The following is a 24,140-nucleotide window of genomic DNA, read 5'->3' as shown; positions in this document are numbered from 1 at the left end:
AGTCTCTCAGTAATGTCTGACCGGCACTCTCTATTTTTCATCACTGCCCCTGATCACAGCACACAGACCAGCCTTGAGTCATCCTGGCGTCTAATAAATGCTGACACTGACTGTAGAGCGCAGAGGGAGAGGAGGAACAATGAATCGACAGAGATTTGATTATATCTTCTCTCCACAGCCCTCAGACGGCACACTGCGATAAACACCTTTCAGAAACATTAATGAAAAATGAATAAATAATAAACAGCTAAAAACATGCTTTGTAGATCTAACATCAACTCCAACCCTAACATAACACTGACTCCAATGCTAACCTTAACCTCAACCACCAAACCTAATCTTAAACCTAGTATTCCCTATAACCTTGATCCTAACTTCGAGCCCAAACCTAATCATAAACATAATATCCATTTCAACCCATGATTGTAGCCTCAAAACCAAATCTAATCATAAACTTAATACTCACTCTAACCCTAACTTTAACCTCAACCTCAAACCTAAACCTAATCTTAAACTTAGCCCCCCCTCTATCCCTAACCCTACTCTTAACTTTAACTTCAACTTAAAACTAAACCTACTGCTGACTCTAACCCTAACCATAACCTCAACTCCAACCTTAAACTTAAACCTAATCCTAAACCTATCATTCACTCTAACTCTAAACTTAACCTCAACCTCAACACCAAACTTAAACCTAAACCTAATCCTAAAACTATCACTCATTCTAGCTCTAACCTTAACCTTAACCTCAACACCATACTTAAACCTAAACCTAATCCTAAACATATCACACACTTTAACCATGACCTTAACCATAAACACTGATCTTAATCCTAACCCTAGGACTAACCAGATACTTAATGTACACATATATGACATAACGATTAAAAGGAGGAAAAGGTATCTAATAATCGATTTGGTAAGATCAACAAACGCTGATAAAAATGTCTAGAAATGGTACGTGCAAAGTGACAGGTGAACACATACACAGACGAAGAGCATATGACATATATTGCCTCTGATCCAGCAATTCTCTTGTGTTAGGTTATTGTTTTATTGTTTTATTGGAGATAAAGCCCAGTGTTTTGGTCTGTCCTCAGGCTGCCCTTGACAGTCTCACTGTGGAGCTGCTGGTAAAAATGTATTTAGGAGCAGACAGTAAAGTTGTTTGTCTGACCAAAAAGTGAGTGTGACCTTGAGAGCAGGAGGACTGTTGGCTAAATGTCAGTCTGAAGCTCTGCTCGCGGCCTCCTCCACTGTGTGTTAATGGCAGTCTGATGGGCTCCACACAGTCATTCCTGCAGTTTTACTGCAGTAGAGTTATGCCTGCCTGGTTCATTGGGGTGGCACAGGCTGCAGTGCTGCGGTTTGAATCAAGCACTCAAGCACTGAGCGGTAATATTTTTTTTATGCACCACAGTTTTCAATTGAGCTGTTCTGAACTGAAACTGAGAAAAGCTTGAGTGTAACATTAACTGAACATCTGCGTTTAACACTACATGATTACTTCTGAAACTACACGTTCTCTTCTTTAGCACTGGTGTTGCAGTCAAGCTTTCCCTAATTTGCCCTCAAATAGGAGAACAGCACAACTCTGTTTTCATTGTGTTAAATAGTCAGTTCCCTCTTACATTTGATGTAGCACTTTAATTGATTTATGTTATTTAAATAGGCAACTATATTTCGTTTAAGAATAAAATGCCATTTTGGCCCATTAAACAGCAAATAATATTGCTTTTATTGCAACTTTGGATAACAGAAAAAGGCTGGAAATAAAGGGTGATTCAAAAAGATTCATCCGATTTCAAAGCGCCATATTTTTACAACCGTGAGGCGTCTAGGAACCAATCATATGCCAATTGAAAGAGGCGGTCATAGAGTTTCTGACTGTCACCAGAAGATGGCTCCCTTCAGTCTGCTAGGAGATGGCGACCCCTGAGCAGAAATCGTTTTGCATTCTCCACTTAGATTAGAGTGAATCCGTCATAACTGTACAACACGATTTTCATCGGCAGTGAACCTCCAACAGCTCAGAGCGTTCGGCGCTGGTTCCTCTTTTTGAATCACCCTGTATTCTGGTGTGGTTTGTGTTTTCATTTGGCCCAAACAGTGTGAACTACAGGTTAAAACAAGCTAACAAAAATCATCCAACTTGGCCTTGAAGAAATCAGATTCAGCCAAAAGATTCCTGATCAGTGCATTCTCTCTTAAAACCGAAACCATCTGGATTTACGGTATGTGTCAGTGATGTGGGCTGACATTATTTGTCTTCTATTAAAATTGTGAAATGGACAAGGTTTAAAAATACTACTCGGACCTTCAGTAAACAAACACTACTTCCTGGCTGCTCTAATTCCTACCTGATCTGCCAGATCTAGGCTAATCTGGCCCTTTGTTTCTGCCTCTCATATTATTTAATCAGATTCTGAAAGAGCCAATTAGCTCTCTGGGACAATGAGCTCTGTCCACTTCTTTTAGAATGGTCGCTGAATAAAAGTGATTCACTGAATTTGCTTGATACAAATTTGTGCATCACTTGTAAATGACTCAAATATAACACAATCAACACAATTTTATCTTTCAGTTCACTTACTTTTGCCAACAACTGTGGTGTAAATGAAATGCATCACTTTTTTCAGTTTTGTACTGTCCATTCTGTCTCATATGAACTTTCCAAGGGCAATGTACTATGCTATGTGTCTCATAAGCATGTGGTTGTAAGACTCCTGGGGGAGGGGGTGGCTGCACATGCACCAGAAATAAACTGGAGTCATTCTGTTAGCGAGCTTTCATGTGATCCCCCCCACCCCACCCCACCAAGTGGAGAGATGTTGGCGGTTGGCCATCTGCACGAGAGCCTGCTCACGTCCCACTGCAGACAATCTGCCCCAACGACCAATCACGCGCCAGATTCCTGACGGGGCACTCTGTTATATCTCAAGCCACTCCCACTTGGCAAGTGACGTTGCTATGGCTACGTCTCTTGCTCACTTCTGTGGCTGCTGTGGAGAAGCAGCAGTGGGTGGAGCTATGCGAATGAGAGCTAGAGGAGAAAGTCACATTGTGCTGTCATTTGATGACACAAAAAGAAAACTGTGGAAGAAACAAAGGTGCAGATATAGTTATCAAATCCATATTCTATCTTTATGTGCTGTAGCATTTAAAAAGAAACCATTTTTTAGTACGCAGATGGTCTGTAGAGCGCTGGAGTTCTGAGCTAGATCCTTGTTCTTGAAGGCTTCAGTGAGGTTTAGTATTGACTCTACTGGACATTTCCAGTGGACATTTGCATTAGCACATCAAATTTGCATTCAGAGTGATCCGAGACACAGACAAAGACCCTTCAGCATAAGAGAGAAAGAGAGAGGAATAAAAGAAAGAGACAGATGAGTAAGAGACATGGGGAGACGATCAGTAAAAAAGACAGAAAGAGAGAGAAAAAGAAACGAGACAGAGAGACAGACAGAAAGTGTGAGAGAGAAAGAAGAGACAGATATACAGTGCGCTGTGCCTTTAATCAGTGTGAGTAGGTGTTACATAACAGACTAAAAGTATATTGAGCATCTGAGGGTAAGCACGTGGCTGCTGTACTGTTACCTGCAGTCATACAGCATCCACAGCAGAGATCAGTGGCCTCTCTAAGCCCAAAGCATACAGCCACAGGGCCAGAGAGGGGGTGGGGGAGACAGAGAGAGAGAGAGAGAGATAAAAGATGACAGATGTACCTTGCCTGTTGACTTCACCCCCTTCCAGACGCAGAAATAGACCATCACCCAGACAGCCAGCAGACACAAAATCAGCTCCCAGTTCAGCACGCCTGGCTCATCCAGACCCTGCGAGATGTTCAGGACCTTATTCCTGAGGACACAGGAAGGATATGTTGCCACTTGAGCCATGTTTCAGGTGCAAATAGGACAGATTCTACTTTTGTGTTGAACTATATGTCCAAAAGTATCCAGACATCCTATCTAATGAGTGGAAGCAGCTACTTTAAGGTGCGCCCATTGCTGACACAGATGTTCAATTATGCACATACAGCTTGTATAATCTCCAAAGAAAAGCACTGCTAATTGAATTGGGATGCTCTAGAGCAGCTGCACATGAGCCTAAGATCACTATGTCATATGCTATATGTCAGCTAGAGGGGTATAAAGCCCCCCAGCATTGAGCTGTGGAACATCTCTGGAGCGAAGAAGCTCCATCCAGTACCTTTGGAATGAGTTGGAGTGAGCCAGAGCTGATCATCCAACATCAGTACCTGACCTCACTAATGCGCTTGCGACTGAATGCAATCAAATCCTCACAGCAATGTTTCATCATTTAATGTAAAGCCTTCCCAGAGTTGAGGCTGTTACTGCTGCAAAAGGGGACAAACTACCCATTAATATACTTGAATTCAGAAGGAACACTGGCTGAGCAGGTGTCTCCAAACCTTTGGCCACTTTTGGCACACAAGTCTACACACAGTTTATGTGCCATATATATGGACAAAGCTCATTCATATGCATATGACTTAAACAGCATTATAGTACTGTTGATCTGGTGGGGGAAAAGTTATCTTTTCATCACTGAACTTGCATTTTCTTGTTTGCCTCAAGCTTGTTTATGGCTCCACATTTTAAATAAGCTGTGCCTCATAAGCATAGCACAGTTTATAGTCTGTCCTTTGCATAGTTCGCGTGATGAGCTACAGCCTAAGTAAACGGACTGTTAATTTTAGAGGCAATGCAAGTGCATACTGCCCCTGCATCAATGCACATTTTGTGCTGTGCCTTCTTGTGTATGTTTATATGGACCAGTGGCTTTTAAAAGCACTATAACAACAACAAAAAAGCAGCGTAGGCCAAAAATAAATACCTGAATTGTTGAGCTTACTCAATTTCTTTATGGGAAAGGATTGCCTTGATTCACTTGACTTGCTCTTACTCAATTTAGTTGTGTAATTTGCAGTAATAAACATATCAAAAACAAAGTAAGGCAGTAAGTTTTTATAAATCAGCATGCTGGGCTTTATAGGGGAGGACATCTTCTAAGAAGGCACTGAGGTGCTTTTACACTGACAGTCCTGCTACTGGTTTATTGTAACAGATTTTACAAGAGCACAATCAGAAACAGCAAAGAGTCACTGAGACTCCACTCTGCTTAACGGAACCAGTTACGACTTACTTAACTCCAACCACCTGCACCTATAAAGCCAACTGCTGGTTTACAATTTCTGCGACTGCCAATGTGCAGGCAGCTCCAGCAGCAACTCTGCATGGAAATGATACCTTCAAACCTCTGCAGTTAATGACTCTTAATGGAGGGTATTTTTAAGTTTGTCTTTAATGTTGCTCTGAAACATTTTACAAGCCTGAATGCCAGTTGCTTTTAGTCGTAAGGCCTGAAGCTACTACTGCTACTGTTAGCTGAACTTGCTAACCTCTGTAAATTAGCCAGCCCAACTCAGCTGTCTTCAAAATACACATCTGAGAAAATCTCATTATAGAGAAACGGTTGCAACAGACTGCAATTCTGCAATTCATATAAACAAGGCAGAACCACATGACCAGATTAAAAGAGATGACCTTCAAAGCAGCAACAATTACAGCCGCGTCTGCCGGGACAGCGAGGGGCAGAGGAACTGAGTGACAGGAGGGAATTAAAACAAGCTTTGTTGCTCTCATATAAAAGCCCTGTACCCTGACAACGCTTAGTAATTAACGCAATTATATCCTTAATTGTGGCTTCCATACATGTTTTAATAAAACCAGAACAATTTACTCTCCTAGGACCTCCATGGTTCTCCTCTTATATTTTCTTTGAACTATTTGAAACAAGCAGATCTTTTGAATGCAGATTCGATCTTTTAATTCATATCACCTTTGTGAATTTGATTTAATGTTGCTGTGTGTATAGTCTTGTTTTCTGGAAAGAAAAAAGGTCTTTTTTGTTTTTGCCATATTTCTAATTTTCAGAATATAAACTGAATGTAAATACAATTCATTATGTGACTAACTATGTATTTAATTATGTAATTGTGTAGTTACATATAAAAAATTGTGTACTTTGTGTAAACTGAACATATACCAGACTGATATAAATCTATTTAAGTCTATCTATAATTCGAATAACTCTAGACTTATAAGCGTTCATGTCTCTATAGATAAAGAAAAAAAACTCACTCCCAAAACTCAATGATAGGTGAGCGGCCGTCTGCTAACTCCTCACAGGTCATGTTCCCAAAGCTGGAGTTGCCGATGGTGCCGTTTTGGCAGTCTTCATGGCGGAAGATCTCGATGCAGCTCTCTGTGTTCCACTCATTGTCGCAGGTAGACCACGGCAGCGTGCCGCTGAAGGACTTGATGAGGTAGTAGAAACCCCAGGCCAAGACCATGATATAGTAGGTGTTGCAGAAAAACACTATAACCATGGAGGCATAGCCGAGTCCTGAAACAACCGAGACAGAAAAAAAACATGGTGAGATGTGTGATGCATCGTGGCAATTCAACTGCATAGATTTTGATATTCAATAATGTTTGTGCTTGTTTTAGCAAAAATCACCTCTTCAAGCTATTAAATGCAAGAATCCTATAAAAAAGCTTGTTGTATTGTTTGAATTGTCTATATTCCACTCAAATAGCACTGAATGCACTGAATCATTTCCTAAAGAATCGTAATTGTAACTAATGGTAAAATTTTAACATCATTTTGTTAGAGGCTGTATGTGTCTTGAATGGTAAAAGGTCAAACCTTTAAAGAGCGGTGCGATGTTCCACACGTTGATGCTTCCAGCCTTCATGAACTGGCCCAGAGCAATCTCCAGGAAGAAGATAGGAATACCCCCAAGAAATATAAACAACACGTAGGGAATGAGAAAGACTCCTGCAGGGCAGAGAGAGAGAAGCCATGGGTAAATAGTAGTTCACTTCATTCTTGACAAACTTACTTCTAAACAGTTTAATACAGCTAAAAGCTCCCTCAAAGAAAGATATTACATAAATTGGTTACAAATACCTGAGGCATTGTTGTACTATAGTTTTTCGATAAGCTTTTGATCTAAAACATATTTTTAAAATCCATTCATGGCATAGAGACACATGCAAGTTGTTGTAGGGCTCAAATAGTACACATATGACAACTATATGTAAACTGGTGCTATTTATTTTACAATAAAATACTGGTTTGTTATTTTACAGGACCATACTGTAAAAGACTGTGCGTTTAGAATAGGGCATTGGTTTGCAGTAACATATCAGACAATGCAATTTACAGTAATTTACATCAATTATGTATGTATATTATGAATAAACAGTAAAATAATATAAAATTCTTTTACTTTGAAAGTAAATATACAGTAAAATACTGTAATATATTTACAGTAAATATACAGTACTTTACTGACAACTCTGCTCCTTTTTTTAAAAAAGTGTACATATACAAACTCAGAAAACGTGTAGGTTCACACGTTGTTCTGGATAAAGAAAATACAATATTTGTATTTCAGACATTGACACTCCTTGTTTTTTTCACCTTAAGCATTAGAAAAATCAGTGGAATTCCACTTTAAAAAGGCCAACATACCTAACAAGAAAAAGACACATAAAGGAGTCTTTAAAAAGACAGAAGGTACATGTTAATCGATTATTCTTATCGAGTAGTTTAATCGAGTAATCGTCAGAGCCCTGTACAGGACCAGTGCTGTAGGACTATGAAATCTTCAGTGTGAGTGTGAATGCTTTTTTCCTGTTCAGTGCTCTGTGATACAGCGACACCATTTTGTTGCGAGGCCCCTTTCTGCAGTTCTGCACTTTCAGCAAGTCATTTTGCATCCCGGCTAGTGGCTCGGGATGAGGCAGCGAAGCTGCTCTGCCTGTATTATCACACATAATACAGGCGATGAGGCAGCGAGCCAAAGCCGTCTGCAGCAATAACCCGCCAGCTGACTGATCTGAGATTGACAGCGGCAACAGCAGAGCCTTAGCTGGAGTGGTGGGGGTGGGGAGGTGGTAGGCGTGGCTAAAGGAGGAGGGGGAGGGGTCTGCTTTGGATCGTGGACCAGTCAGCCGCAACGGCAGCAGAGTCTAATGCAGATTATCCAGCGACACAATGAGCCACGCTGAATGAAAGACCTGATGATGTCACCCGTCACCCTCAGGGGAGGAAGAGAGAGAGAGAGAGATAGAGAGAGAGAGAGAGAGAGAGAGAGAGAGAGAGAGAAAGATGACAAAGAGAAACTGAAATAGCAAGAGTAAGAGAGAGAAAGAGACAGAGATAGGACAAGTCTATATGAGCAAGACAGAGAGTGTGAAAGAAAAAGGGTAAGAGAGAAAGAGAAAAGGATAGCGAGGTAGAGAGAGAGAGATAGAAAGAGAAAGAAAGAGAGGTAGTACAAGTGTATGTGAGAGCAATAGAAAGAAAGAGAGAGAGAAAGAGTAGAGAAAAGAGCAGTTCACACTGAGTGGCATCCTTGCGTAACTCAGGCTCTGCAGGCTCAGGGTAGCAGCCAGTTGCTCCCAAACGGCACGAAGGAGCGGATATACGCAAGCTGCCCAGTCCTTTGTCTCAGGACGGCTGGTGCTGTAATCAGAATGTACTCGGCGGAAAATTACCCGGCTCGTCTGTAGCGTCTGTGACTACACCTCCAAAAGAGGAACATAAGGTGGAAAGACTTACACTAGGAATGGGACAATATGAACATTTCTAATTATGGTATCAGTGACTGGATTTGTCAGGGTGTTATAATGGTATTGTTATAATGCCCTTGAAGGGTTTAAAAGGCACTAATACACACTGACATCATTCCAGTAGGGATGCATGATGATATCAGAATCACATGGACATCGGCAGATATGTGCTTAAAAAAGCAGACAGATGTTTAGATTTGCGCTATATTTCAATAGACATATTTAGTGTCCTCTGGAAGATCAGAATATCGGCATCGGACCACAATACCCACATCAGTGCATCCTCACATTTCACCACAGGTATTAATTATACTGACAGACGTTTTTGAAGTGCTCACATTTCTTTGCAAAACCAGACAACCACAGTTTAAACAAACATGAAATTATCACCAGCACTAGCACAGTTTACTGTAAACATACAGCTGTGCTGATGTGGGCTCTGCGGGAGCGCTGTATAAGTCGACTATTACTTTCACCGAAATGGTGTGATTATCATTGGGTGTTAAAGTATCATTAAAACCGGTAACCATCCCATCCCCGATCTGAACATGACGCACATGATCATTCAGTAGCATTTATCTAAAGAACCCCACTGTTCTTCTGAATGGGCAGGCATCTCTGGAGGCTTTGCATGGGCTCCTTTCAGAAAAGCAGGCACTATTGTTTGGCAGTGAGGCGTTTTGGCTGAGACAAAGTGCCTTTGATAAGCAGCCCAGAAAAAGAAGAAAATGCACAGCGGACTCATACTAATGACAATATTTCGCATGAGGGAGAAAAAAACGCCTTCGACGACGGGAACTCCACCATGTGACGTAAAAGCAGAGTCGCACTGAGCAAAGGCGGAGAGGAAAATGCAGCCGTGGGCTCAGAGAGACAGAGGGAAGGAGAGAGAGAGAGAAAGAGAGAGAGAGAGGGACAAGGAGAGAGAGATAGAAAGAGAGATAAAGAAGGAAGAGTAGGGAAGAGTAGAAGGGGAGAGAAAAAGAAAGATAGAGAAAGGGAACAGAAATAGAAGGAAAGAGATAGAGCGAAAGAGAAAAAGAAAGATGAAGAAGATAAAGGGAACAGAAATAGAAGGAGAGAGAGAGGGAAAAGATGAGAAAGATAGAGAAAGGGAACAGAAATAGAAGGAGAGAGACAGGGTGAGAGAAAAAGCAAAAAGGGAGAGAGATAAAGAAACAGAGGGTGGGGTGAGGGAGAGGGAACGAGAGAGAGAGAGAGAGAGAGAGAGGAGTGAGAGAGAAAAAAAGGGCGAAAGAAAAATAAAAAGAAAGACAGAGGGAGAAACAAGGTGAATGAGAGGTAGAGAGAGGTGTAAGGAGAGAGAGAGAGATAGAGAGAGAGATGAATAGGGTATAATGGCAGCGTTCTCTCTCTCCTCCTCATCATTGCGCTTTACGAGCCGTCACAGTTAGAGCTGCACCGCTTTAGATTCCTCTCATCTTCCAAGCAGTCACGACGCCAGCCTCCGCAGTGTGTGTGTGTGTGTGACTCACCACTGCGCAGCCGCTGCTTCTTTATTCTGCTCTTGTGTGTGTGTGTGTGTGTGTGTGTGTATATGTGTGTGTGTGAGTTATGTCCGTGTGTGTTTGCGCTAGCTGGCACTCACGTTCTCATACATCATCCAGCAGCAGTCATTTCAGTGGCATGCTCTTTGTTTGCAAATCAGCCTCTCCCCCTATCTCTCTCTCTCTCTCTCTCTCTATCTCACTCTCTCACTCTCTCTTGCTCTCTCTCTCTCTCACCAAGCTAATCCGCACCAGCGTCTGGCTAGTAATAATGTCTCCTGTCGCAGTCATTTTACTGGAAGCGCAAAGCTGCGTGTTTATGCTGCCACTGGAGGAGACAGGATGGATTCACCCACACAGACAGCTGTAAATAGCAGTTGTATTTTTGAGGAATTAGCTCATTCACTTTGTATCAGTCGCATAAATAACAGCAGTGCAGACGGGCCAATTGCACAGATCATATCCTACATAAATTACCGAGCAAAAACAGTTGTAATAAATTTCCAAAATCTCTTTCTCCCTCATTAGTTTTCTCTAATTAGCCAGGTTGTTTCAGGTATTGTGCCTTTAAAGGGCCAATGTCAGGGAAAACCTCATGTTTTTGAAACAAAAACATGAAAATAAAAACATTAATGTCTCATATCATACCGTCCATACAGGGAAAATAAAGTGCAAAAACAGCTCGTTTTGAGTGCACTGTTCTTGTGATGTCACAAAAACAATCACATTTCTATATATGCGTCTATTCAACCTAGAGCAGTTTCAGACCACCATTCACACTGAAGTTGTAAGGAGTGTTTCAGCTTTGAGTGCTTTATGAATGAGGTACAATACAGAGCAGTCTTACAGGCACAGTATCAAAAAAAAGTTTAATTCCAAGGGATAAAGAGAAGTTGGAAAACGATGACGTGAAAATGAATTGTGATCATTTTTGGTATATAAACCCACACCAAATGTCATAAGTGCATTGCAACAATGAATAAATAAATAAATAAAATACCAGAAACGTGTAGGTAGAATATAGTCCCTTTAAGGCTTGCATATCTCTGTTCTGACTGTCTGCTCTTATTCAAAAAGCATTTTGGGCTCAAACACTCCTTAAAACATGAGTAGACAGGGCAACTTCTGTATACTGAATTATTTTAAAAAGTAAGCACGTTTCAGTTTTCCATTATATAAGCCTTTTAATAATCTACTTCAGTCACTACCCTATATCAGTGTTACATTAGCAGCCCTATCTGCCATTTATCTTCCTCTAATCCACGATGCAGCTGATCCGGTTGTCCATGTTCAAACAGTTCTATCACTGTAAAATTACATTTTCATTAGTTATAACTCTAAAAACTCCATTCAAACAATACATCATTTATCATATATTTTTATATTGTTTAATAGTTTTTGGCACTCCAAGCGTTCTGGTTGCCTATATAAACAAACAATTTACATGGGCCCATTATTTTCACTAGGACCTACAAGTGTCCAGTTATGCAACTACTTGGTGTCGTTCTATTTGAGACATAAGTCAGAACTTGATCTCGGTCTTTTTGAGATTAGCTCATGTAGTCCATGAATTTTACATGCTGTCAGCCGTGTCCATCTGCTGTCCTTTCCCACGGCAAGCATTCTCCCTCCGTGCCCTTTTGCTGCGCTTATAATTAGCACAGCTAATGCTCCTCAGGTAATATACAGCACATGAACCACACTGGTACAGAAAATAGACTAACCAGCTCTGGTGTGGCCAGCATGTGCTAAGCCTGCTATTCTGGACAGGATAGGCGTTTGCAAGGCCACTGAATCCTTTTTGCCGTGCAGTGTCCAGCCAGGCTGAGGCTAAGGCCGGCCTGCGCGGGTGTGTCGCCCTGTCTGATAATCATGAAGGCTGAGAACAGGCCTTAGGAACAGGTGTGAAAACGCAGTCCAATTCCAATCTCACTAGGTGCTATGGTGATGAGACGATGCTATAAATACCTACCGCACCCTCCCCCAACACACAGCACATGGAAATGGGCACTACATCAATACATTCAGTCTAATGAGCTTATAGAGTCCCTGTGGAATTTATCATTTTGTATTCCTTGGCAAGCTATTGCCTTGAGTATGTGCTGCAGATCGCAACAGCTGGTCTTTGCTGGACACTGCAGGGCCACTGGAAATCTCTCATTTGCTAGGAAGCACTGAATTAGCATTCAGGAGCTTTGTGCAGATTTCAGCAAGGGCCTATTTGAGTCTATTGCTAGCACAAATTGAACCACAACATATACCATCCTCAACCACATTCCCTTAATTTAAACCTTGCAAATGGGATTACTTGAGCACAATTATCCTCCTCCCTGTCAGCTCCATGCTATTCAGATCAGTGGGTTCATTCTTTGTGCTGAGATTAGTGCACATGTTGCTGGTACACTTCTGTACAACATGTGGTTGCCGACAGCCATGTGGTTTTGAAGACCAGGCTATTGATTCACATTTCACTACAAAGACAAACAAACATTTGTAAACAAACATTTAAAATCAGCTCTCTTTTCATGGTCACTGTGAAATAGAGGGGGAGAGCCAATTTCATTCATGCATTTATCTAGGTAAGCTTTGTTTGTGCACGTACGCTATGCTAATATCAATAAGCCTATGGGGCAAAGATCACTGAGAATTGAGACATGCCAACCAGGTGAAAGAAGGGTGTGCTAATAAAATCCATTGTGATACTTCTCACATAATAGAAAAGATGAGGGATGTTTTTAAACCATTTTTATTTATAAATTATAAATTACTAGACAAAATGAACAGCAACTAAATGTTAATGCTGACAATGCTAAAGAACAAGCCTTTTCTTATGGCCTGGGACATCATCACCTAAGCTACAGTTGAATGCTTGCACAAGTTGAGGATGGGTTCAGTCCCTCCCTGCCTGAACCCTAAAGCAACCTGGGTTGAGCCCCAGTCAGAAACGGGATTAAAAGATTAACAGACGCTCTTCTTAATCGCTTGTCCACGTGGGGTGAGGGACTGATGTCAGTTGGGGCAAAGGGCCAGCGTTAACCCAACTGCCTCACTTCTGACACCTCAAGAGGCCTGAATGAAGTGATGCTCTTTTTAAAACACACCATATGGCAAAAAGTATGTGGACACCTGACCTTCACACCTATATGAGTTTGTTGGACGTCCCATTCCAAAACCTTGGGCATTAATGTCAAGTTGCCCACCCACTTTGCGGCTATAACAGCTTCCACTCTTCTGGAAAGGCTTTAGACAACATTTTGGAGTGTGTCTGTGGGAATTTGTGTCAATTCAGTCAAAAGAGCAGTTGTGAGGTCAGGCACCGATGTTGGACAAGAAGGCCTAGCTCACAGTCTACATTCCAGTTCATCCCAAAGGTTTTCAGTGGGGTTGAGGTCAGGGCTCTGCGCAGGCCAGTGGGGTCAAACCATGTCTTTATGGAGCTCACTTTGTACACAGGGGCACAGTCATGCTGAGTAAAGAAAGGGCCTTACCCAAACTTTTGCCCAAAGCTGGGCTATATATAGTTGACTAAAATGTCTTGGTATGCTGTAGAATTAACAGGCTGAGCCCAAACCATGAAAAACAGCCCCAACCCATTATCCCTCCTCCACCAAACTTTACTGTTGGCACCATGCATTCCAGTAGGTGTACTCCTGGCATCCACCAAACGCAGATTCATCTATCCAACAGCCAGACAGAGAAGTGTGATTCTTCACTCCAGAGCACAAATTTCCACTGCTCTACAGTCCAATAGCTGCATACTTTACACCACAAAACCCCTTAGTAATCTCAGGCATGTGTGCAGCTGCTCAGCCAAAGAACCAAAACTGGCCTTGCTCCCCTGGGTGGGTAGCTTGGCCCTCCCTCTACCCCATCACTCAGCACAATGCTAGTTGTCTGTTAGTTGATGTTACAAAATTGTAAAATAGCATTCTGTTGTGTTACAATTAATTAACTTGGGTAAAAAAAACTGGAAAAAATCAAAAACCAGGACTAGATCCTCCTGGATTAGCATTACAGAAGAATGGTACAATTATTTGTAGGGGGCTACAAATGCAGTAATATGAATTATGCTGGCATTTTAGCACAGCAGTGCAGCAATAACTAAGTATTCCTTTTTTCAGCAGTACAATAAATACATCATCAAATATGAGTTTGGAATATTGGTCAAATCTAAATGTCTTTCCGATTAGGATATCTTTTACTGATATGATTCTGAAACCATCATGCCTCCCTACTAAAATGGAAAAAAATTGAGTTTTCATAAGATTCATATTTTGGAAAGAGCTGAACAAACCCTTCGAATTCTCAGTTAACTCAGTTAAAGCTGTCATAGCGGATGTGCATCGCTGGTCAAATGGCCACTTGTGTATGCCTACAGAGCAAGATAAGAATCACCCATAATGATAAAGTCTGCCAAAAAACAAACAATGGGATGCCATTTTTGACAACAGGCCAGCAATGAACTGCTAGCATGTGCTGTCTTTGTTAAAAAGTACACGAAAATTCTACTTTGGTCTTTTACCTCAGGGATATCAATAAGAAAACAAAAAACCTCAGCTGGCTAGCATTAGTCAGTAGCAGAAGATAAAGCTCTTTGGCTCTGAAAGCTGTCCTGCCTGTGCATATCCTGAATCAACCAGCTTTGGAACAGTGACAGGGCCTGCTGCAGTGATCATAAATCTACCGGCTATGTGGCCACAACACTGATGCACAGGATGAAGAGTGAAGAGTCTTCCTCTCAGCTCTTTACTACCTGCTGATGATCTATTGCCACTAGATGGAAAGGAAAAATGGAAAGATGCCAGTAGCCCGGCAACAGGGAAAGGTGACTAAATCTTACAGATGGACTCACAGGTAGATGGAGCTTCAAAAATGGTGTTCATGGGATTTATTGATTCCTAATGCAAGGCCAGGAAACTGATGACACTAAGGATCCAACTGAAGTAGTGCCTGACAGAAGCAGTCGCATCTAAAGAGTCTGTTTTTCTTTTTTTAACACAATGACGTGGAACAGGGTCAAGGAACCCTAAGGTCTTTGAAGGAAAGAATTATGACCCATTCTCTGACACTTTTAACTACACTGTAAAAATGATTCAGTGTTTTAAAGCAACCAGGTTGCTTGCTTTTTTAGATTAAAACACTGAATCATTTTTACAGTGTACGCAGGTTATAGATTACAGAGAAAATAACATTTCATATAGTACACATCCTCACATCAATTAAGGCCACTCATTAAGTGCTTTAATGAGTCAGTATGTTCACAAATAAGCAGTTTGCAAAAGTGTTTTGCAGTTTTTCAGAAAACATTTCAACACAAAGCTTTTTCAATGCATGAAGAGGGAGTACCAGTATGGTGGCCAAGTGGCACTGACTGACATCATCAGCAATGTAGTTCTCTCTATGTCTATCTAAGGTAGTAACATCACTGTGATTGGAATGTTCCCAAAATGATTTCTACTTACGTTGCAACAATAGTATTGATACACAAGAGTTCTTAGCACGCAACTAATAACTAGTGCTAGTTACATAAAAGAGTTACTATTTATGATGCCACAATAGCATCTATGCTAAAACAACGAGGTGACCATCAAATTCTAAACCTGAATTAGCAATTCTAGAATTACATGCAAACGCACCAACCTGTAACAGTTACATCATAAGCATAGAATAAGAAAGGACTGGGACATCTGAGCTATGCACCAACAAGACCACAGGCTCTGAAACATAAGCTGCGTTCCAAAGCCTAGTCGGCAGCCGAGGTAGTGCGGGTCCTAAGGTAGGACTGTCCTATGAAGACTCCTCCTTAGCAGCCTACTGGTCACACAAATGGAACAGTCCTAACGAGGCTGCGTGGTGACATCACCAGGGCGGGAACTGGTGAGAGAAAATGGAGCCCGTATTTGTGTTTGTTGCTTTTTCTTTTCTCCTCGGAAATGGAGGAGATGTTCTAATGTAGTGTGATAAACTACATATATGCAAATACATCTAAATAAAATATGATATATGGACCATATATGATATAGGCACGAATGCTTTAATTAGTCAGTTATTTACACGTTATAAGGTAACGAAGACGAATTCAAGTACGTGAACAACTTATATTTTAAAACAAACTCTGCTCCAACGACTTCGTTTTCGACCATTTTTGTGGTGCTGTTTTTTTTTCCTTTGCGTCGTTCGTGTGCAGAGAACTGTGGGTAACCAAAGGCTTAGAAGGATACATCGGTTGCGTCCTTGAAATCACTCAGAACGTAGGCTGCATCTCTAGGCTGTATACGAAGGGTCCTTCACTTTGGAATGGCCTGCTATGACATAGCGGCTGAGAAATGGAGCCTAGGCTTTGGAACGCAGCTATAGTGATACCGAGCTGTCATTCAGGAAACGTGTCTGAAAGGAGAAGTGCCTCAACTGCCACGAGACAATGCAAATCAAGCTTTTACATTGCAAAGATTTACACTACAAGGGACGCATTAAAGATAATTAGTTTGATTCACATCAGTTGAGTTCTTTAAAGGGCTACAGAGAATTGCTAATGGCTACAGGTGGCGATGAGCCGCTCTGAGGTGCAAAAGAATTCAATTAACCCCAGAGAAACGTGAAGATGCAAGAGTGAGCAACAATGACACTGCAAGAACTGCTCAGCCTCTGGAGACAACTAGCAATGCAAAGGATTATGTAATCTATCGTGGTAGAAGCTTATAGTCAGGCTGTCCAATGAATGTTTCAATCAACTGGCCTCTGTCTCAAGTGAAGCGTTCTGTATGTGTAGTAGTTTTACAGGTGTCCTGGTTGGTAGGCTGGACATACATTAGCCTTGTAAATAACTCAGTTAATGGTACACGCTTCGCTGAACAATCATGTTACAAGTTAAATTTCAAGTAAATGCATACTGGTTAAAATTTAATCACTGAAGTTAATCTGTATGCAAGAAAAACAGCCGCTGGAATAATTTGCCAGCACTATCAAATGGTACTAAACTCAAAGCTACAACTCACATTTCTGTACCTGTGTGGCTGCAAACGTCCACATCTGTAACTCATTAGCGAGGGTTTCCTGCAAGCATGCATGCAATTATTCATGAAATGACAGAGATTCATAATTCATCGGATAATATAAAGATGGATGCGTGAGAACAGGCAATGTTGAAACCTTGTAGGCCTAAACGGCTGTCAAAGATCTTGGCTATTCATGTATAATTGGAATTTAATTAAAACATGGTTTGTGTTCCAAATAAAATCAAAATTTATGATGCTGAAGCTTGTTTTCTGGAGTTTGTTTTTGTATATATGTGAGAAAAAAACAAATTAATCATGCTGTGACACATAGTAAAAACAAATCCATTAATGTATAATCATTCTTTTGGTGCAAGAACTCACGCAGATGGAAAAAGTGAACTAATTTTCCATAATTTTCTATGCATTTAAGCTATGAAGAAACCAAGATGCTCCAGACAGATGAATGGTATATGTCCAATTTGTCCTGCAATTTGTTACATGGACGAAATAAAGGTTCATGGCATATTCATGTTTCATGGCTTCTAAGTGAGACATGGATCAAAAACTGCTGTTACTGTACATATTATGGCTAGCTGTGCCCCCTTAAGCTCAGTAATATATGGGTAGCTGGGCCTGAATTGGAAAGTAACTATCCTTCCACTATCCTACTACTTCTTAAAGTGATGTACTGATGTATTGATGCATTTGTAGATACTTTTTTGTGGTGTATGGATACTCTGAATATATATATACAGCCATTACGTACATACAGGTATAAATTATTCATTTTCAAAGGACTTTAGATTAGATACAAGATAACTGACTTACATAAGGTAGGCAAAAGTTGAAGGAAAAAAGAAAAAGCAAAGAGGCTGCTGGTGTTCTCAGAACAATAGACTGACCATCCCAGAGTCCAGACCTCAACATCATTGACTGTGTTTGAGATTATTTGATCGTGAGAAGCAGAAAAATTCAAACCAACTTCTACGACTGAAAAACTGAAAGCAAGTCTCCTGAAAAGAATGAAAGCTGTAATAAAGGCAAGGAATGGAGCATTAATACTATAAAAGATAGCAGTTGTTGATGCTTCTGTGTCATTTTCTGCTAAGATATGTTTTCTGAAACTAATAAATAAATAATGTGTATTTAATGGCCATTGGTCTCTATATAATAATGTGTACTTAATGGCCGTTGGTTGGACTATATAAATACAGCTATATCACACTCATCTTTGATCTCACCAATCCATCAGATTTGCAAACAGTCAATATAAATCTGCTTGTCTGTTTGAAAAAGGTGAAAATACATTCTTTTGAGTAACTAATAGTAAATTTGTCTTAGATGTTTGAATAACCTAAAACGGGTATGACGTAACAGCAAACACCACAGACTGAAAGTAAATACTGCAAGTGCTTCATAAGCCTGATCTGAACAGGATGAAGAATGTGTGAGAGTTGTATTATTTATACAAGAAGGTTACCTGGGAGATTTCATTTGAGTTGGCACAACATTTCAGGGCTCTGTGAAGAATGTGCGCGTTCTGAAAACAGTCATGCCGAGTTTGGCAACCTGAATCGGGACAAACACAGTCCGGTAACCTTAGAGCTCCTTGTTGGGGGTAAAGCAAGTATTTGGGAAGAGACATTTCAGAGAATCACACAATTCCCTTTAGACACCTTATCAAGCATCTTGCCTTTCGGGCTGGCAGGTCCCTGTTGGATCGCTTATTGTTCGAGTAGAATTGATGCTCTCCCTGCTCCGTTCCCACCGGCTGGTTTTGGTGCCCTTTTCGCCCACCGCAGGGGACGGAGTCATGGGGCGGCCTGTACAGTCTAACCCAGATCATGTCCTCTCTCCACAAACAACCAGAAGGAAACAAAAGCAGATCACCCCTTCAAAACTAAAGGGATTGGAAATCTGAGTACTAGGACAACATTTAGTGCCTTGACATTTCTGTTGCCACAGGGTGAGATGAGTACTGCCAATAAAATATACAGAGTTCTAAAAAGGCCTGACACAGAGGCCACTGTTATTCTTTGCTATTCTCATGACATTCAATATATTACGACATTCAGACTGAATATCAGGTAGAGAGGTCAATTTTCAAGTCTGTGTAAAGAAGTATAATTCAGTACAATTCCGGTTCATTCCAGTCATATTAATGTAGCTGAGACCCATTAAGGGGGACCTTACACCTTTCAGTCAGACTAAGTCATGTTTGATAGTCAAAGGATGGGCTTGTAAGTATGAAAATCATACCGTAGGCTAATTACGTGGTTCAATTATAAGAACATTGGCTAATGCCCAGCACAATGACCACATGATTGCTGCTTCTTTGGTCATGTAGGCACAGGGCATACTATTTCCTTCATCTACAGGCCTGAAATTAGCATAGGTCTAATGGATCTGGAGTGATATATCTTTTTAAATCATGAGTGCACTGATTAAGCAAAAGATGGCTTTTTGAAACACAGAGCATCCATACAGTGCATATCTTAACTTCAGACACAATTAAGTGGTCTTCTTTTCTAACCCTTCAATGCTGTATGTCCATTCATTTAGTGAGCTCTAGCTGCTAGCCTAAGCTCATTTCTTTACTGAGTGTTGGATGCCAATGTAGGCTAAACCCATTCAGTTACCGAGCTTTGGATACACTCCAGGAAACTGGGGACATTTGGATGCAGCGTCTTCGTTCGGACAAATTCAACAAAGCTCATTCTAATGGAGCCCTGGAGTGTTAGTCAGACTAAGACCTTTCATTGTGCCTTCAGCTGATGATGATTCACAGATAAGAGCCCAGCTCCACTCATGCTGAGTCGATTGAGCGAATGCAATGGAGTACACTGTGTGTTAGAGTGAAGGGGCAACTTTCTGAAGGGCCTTCACAAAGCAGGAGCTGTGACTATGATGTAACACTACCATTCAAGGTCACTGGGGTTCAGTCTAAATGCTTGTCTTGTACGTCCTTTCTCGTGACCTCTAACAGACGAGTGTCTGTGTGTGTGTGTGTGTATTTATATGTGCACTTGTATATATATATATATGTAGACATACATATACATATGTGTGTGTATATATATATGTGTATATATATATATATATATATATACTCACACGTAATAATATATGTAATATATATACAATATATTACACATGGCATGACAATAATATAGATACTTGAACCAATGTTTCTGCTTTAAGATCTACTAAGCTTTAAACTGAGCTACTTTTAATTGTAGCATTTCACTTAAAATAAGCATCCAAAAGTAGGCTGTCTCGCTCAAAGTAGACAGACAGACAGACAGGCAGACAGATACATAGACAAATAGATAGACAGATAGTCTATAAAACTCCCCACGTTTTATAAATGAAGTCGATTTCAGTTCTTTTCAGTATAACCGCAATACTCATGTCCTGATTTCCGTTTGAGACACATGCGCAATGCTGCGCGCTTACCACGCAGCGAGCATCATCTCAGTGCTGGTTGCGCCTCTAACGGCGGAAAAAGGAAGAATAAATCCTGATATTGTCACCTGACACGCCTGGCACGCTGAGCTTACGCTCCGTTAGACACGTACCACAGCGCTGCTGCTGCTGCTGCTGCAGGAGGCGGAGAGGAGCAGACACCGCAGCTCAGAGCAGCAGCGCAGCCGCCTCGCACAGCACAGCCGCTTAATAAAGCACAGAAAACAGACGCGCAGTCGAGTGGAGAGCGGACGAATGAGGATGTGAGTGAATGAATGAATGAATGAATGAATGATTGAACGAACCGTCTCGCGCGAAAAAATATTCCTCCGCGAGGTTTCTCACTGAGTCGTGACGTGTTACGGAAGGGCGGGGCTTCACACTGCCTCTTAATTCACTCAGTATTACACCGACCCCCACTATCCTGTTGTACAATGTAAGGAGCAGTACTTTAACACTGAGGATCCCTTTAAACCTAAAGGGAACAGAAACCTGAGTACTAGCACAACACTGAGCACCTTGACATTTCTGTTGCCACAGGGTGAGATGGGTATTGCCAATAAAACATACAGAGAAGAAGAAGGCCTGACACAGAGGCCACTGTTATTCTTTGCTGTTCATGTCACTGCAGTATTTTCAGACATTCAAACCGAACAATAGGTGGAGAGGTCACTGTTCAAGTCTGTGTAAAGACATATAAGTCAAATAAGGGAGGGAAAGTATGGCAGATGTTTTTCCCAGCTACTAAAAATAATAAAAAACACGATTTTAAGGTTCATAGTATTGTAGCTGAGTCCCACTATGGGGCACCTTACACCTTTCAGTCAGACTAAGTCATGTTTGATAGTCAAAGGACGGGCATGTAGGTATGAAAATCATACCATAGGCTAATTACGTGGTTCAACTGTAAGAAAATTGGCTAATGCCCAGCACAATGACCACATGATTGCTGCTGCTTTGGTCAGGATGTGCTATTTTCTTCATCTACAGGCCTATAATTAGCAAAGGTCTAATGGACTATCTGGAGTGATATATCATTTTAAATCATGAGTGCACTGATTACGCAAGAGATGGCTTTGTTTTGATGATTTTCCAAGCACAGAGCATCAAAACAGTGAATATCTAAACTGCAGACACACTGAAGTGGTCTTCTTTTCTAACCCTCCAATGCCAATGTATGTCCATTCATTTAGTGAGTTCTAGCTGCTAGCTTCATCCTCAATGTAGGCTAAACCCATTCAGTTACTGAGCTTTGGATGCACTCCAGGAAACTGGGCACATTTGGACGCCGCGTCTTCGTTCACACAAGTGCAACGAAGCTCATTCTGATGGAGCCCTGGACTGTTAGCCAGACTAAGACCATTTCATTGTGCCTTCAGCTATTATTCTTTGCTATTCTCATGACACTGCAGTATATCCAGACTGAACATTAGGTGGAGAGGTCATTTTTTTCAAGTCTGTGTAGAGAAGTATGAATCAAATAATGGAGGGAAAGTATGGCAGATGTGTTTCCCAGCTGCTAAAAATAATAAAAAACACATTTTATGGTGCATTCCAGTCATATCATTGTAGCTAAGTCACATTATGGGTCACCCTACAGTCATGTTTGGTATTTTGACACCATAAAAACACAACAGAGGCCTAATTTCACTAAGTCTCTCACTCAGAGTGGAAGACAGCACTAAAACAGGATGTTTGAGGAGAATGAATGAATGAATGAATGAAACGTCTCGCGCGAGGAAATTACCCTCCGCGAGCTTTTTTCCCCTCTCTGACTTGTGACGTCTAGCGGGGGGAGGGGCTTTAAAGGCTCCCTTCACTGTAATTCACTCGCTCATCGCGCCGCTTCTTCGTCACTCATCACTGCATATCATTGGTTATGATCAGGTGACTCACCTCCGCCGTTTTTGTAGCAGAGGTAGGGGAATCGCCACACGTTGCCCAGGCCCACGGCGAACCCCACGCAGGACATGATGAAGTCCATCTGCCTGGTCCACGTCTCGCGCTCCGGGAGCGCCCTCACCGGGGGCACCAGGGTCCCGTTAGTACCCTGATGGTTCCCATTGGGGATGAGCTGACCCTTCTTCTCCTCCTCGGCCAGGATCACGTTCAGGGCGCAGCACTCCGTCTTCTCCATCCCTGACCCTCACTGTTTTCACCAGCGGTTTTATTTATTTAGATATTTAGTATTATTTTTTAACTGGGATTCCCAAATAACCCCAAAAGTCTGTTTCTCCTTTTTTTTTAAATATCTGATACACCAGAATGTCCTTTTGTTCTTCTCTTGGCGACCCGGTTTAGCTTAAAACAGGATCTGGTCCTTTGCCTTTGTCAGTAAAAAGGCAATGTCAAGTCTGCAGTGTTATATTCGTTACAACGCACCTTCTCTTTTTTATCACGTTTTTCAATGTCAAACCTTTTTTTGTCTGTTTGTTTGACGTTGACAGTCGAAATTGGCAACGAGTGGAAGGGGGGGTTCCTGTAATTCAAAATTCGTCTGCTTCTCCTTTTGCAAAATGACAGTAAATAAAGGTGGGATACGATCGTTTTAAAAAAAGGAAAAGAAAAGGACACCGAATTAAAATAGCACCTTCAAAAACAATCCACGAAACACTTAAAGGTGAGTCTGAAGAATCGCATGGGAACGTTATCTCTCAAAGAGGAGACGGACGACGAGACGGAATAAAAAACAAGAGCGGTTTAAAAAAAAAAGCCGAAATCCCCGAGCGACTCTGGCGCACTCCGACCAAAAAAAGACGGATGTAAACGAATTACATTCCCTAATTTCCCCTAAAACCTTCGCCTAGACCATCGTCCTCTACGTTATCCTCCGCCTACTATCGTCCTCTGTGCGGTTCTCTCTGTCTGAGTCTCTGAAGGCGCTCCGCAGCTTTAACTGGCGCTGCGGCTGCTTTCGTCACCGCGAGATCATCACCACCCCCTCCCCACTCCTCACAAACACGCGCGTGCCTCATTTTCCCGCCCGAATTCCGACAGGCCCCGCCTTCCTCCGCTGTGATTGGCTAGTCGTATCATCCTTCGCGCTGTGATTGGTTCCTCTCCTGCGCTGCTGTCAGCTAACGGTCGCTTAAGCCACCAATCCTCCAAAAAGGAGGCGGGAATAGCTGCTACTAGCCAATCCCAGCAAAAAGAGTAATACTACTAGCCAATCACAGCGCCAGGGGAGATACTACTGGCCAATCATAGCGCAGGAAGGCGGGACTTCTCTGGCGATCAGACAAACGGCCATGTAGCAATGGTAGCCAATCACACCGCCGGAGGAGGGACATCACCAGCCAGTTCAACGGCAAGAAGAAAGAGGTAATATTACTAGTCAGTCCTTGCGCTAGATTCAGAACGCTGGTAGCCAATCTCAACCCAGGAGGTGGAGCACTACTGGCCAATCCCACTGCAGCAAGAGGAATATGCCACTAACCAATCCTGTGTCAGTAGGCGGGATCTTGGTTAATCATAAGCCACTCACTGCCCTTTGCGTTACCGAGACG

General features: G+C 41.7%; 1 protein-coding gene across 1 annotated transcript in view; it reads right to left on the bottom strand.

Moving 5' to 3' along the window:
• slc6a8 (solute carrier family 6 member 8) overlaps positions 1-23,549 on the bottom strand; it is a 46,158-nt gene extending 22,609 nt beyond the window's left edge. Inside the window, exons 1-4 of the mRNA XM_036579340.1 lie at positions 22,531-23,549; positions 6,733-6,864; positions 6,165-6,429; positions 3,726-3,858 (exon numbers count right to left, since the gene is read on the bottom strand). Of these exons, the coding sequence (XP_036435233.1) occupies positions 3,726-3,858; positions 6,165-6,429; positions 6,733-6,864; positions 22,531-22,771 (771 nt within the window). The 5' untranslated portion in view covers positions 22,772-23,549. The remainder of the gene's footprint in view (positions 1-3,725; positions 3,859-6,164; positions 6,430-6,732; positions 6,865-22,530) is intronic.
• Positions 23,550-24,140: the final 591 nt, after the last annotated feature.

This window comes from Colossoma macropomum, unplaced genomic scaffold, assembly GCF_904425465.1.
Source record: "Colossoma macropomum unplaced genomic scaffold, Colossoma_macropomum, whole genome shotgun sequence".
Lineage (NCBI taxonomy): Eukaryota > Metazoa > Chordata > Actinopteri > Characiformes > Serrasalmidae > Colossoma > Colossoma macropomum.
Note: the sequence above shows the minus strand (reverse complement) of the source record. Positions and strands in the feature narration are given on the sequence as shown.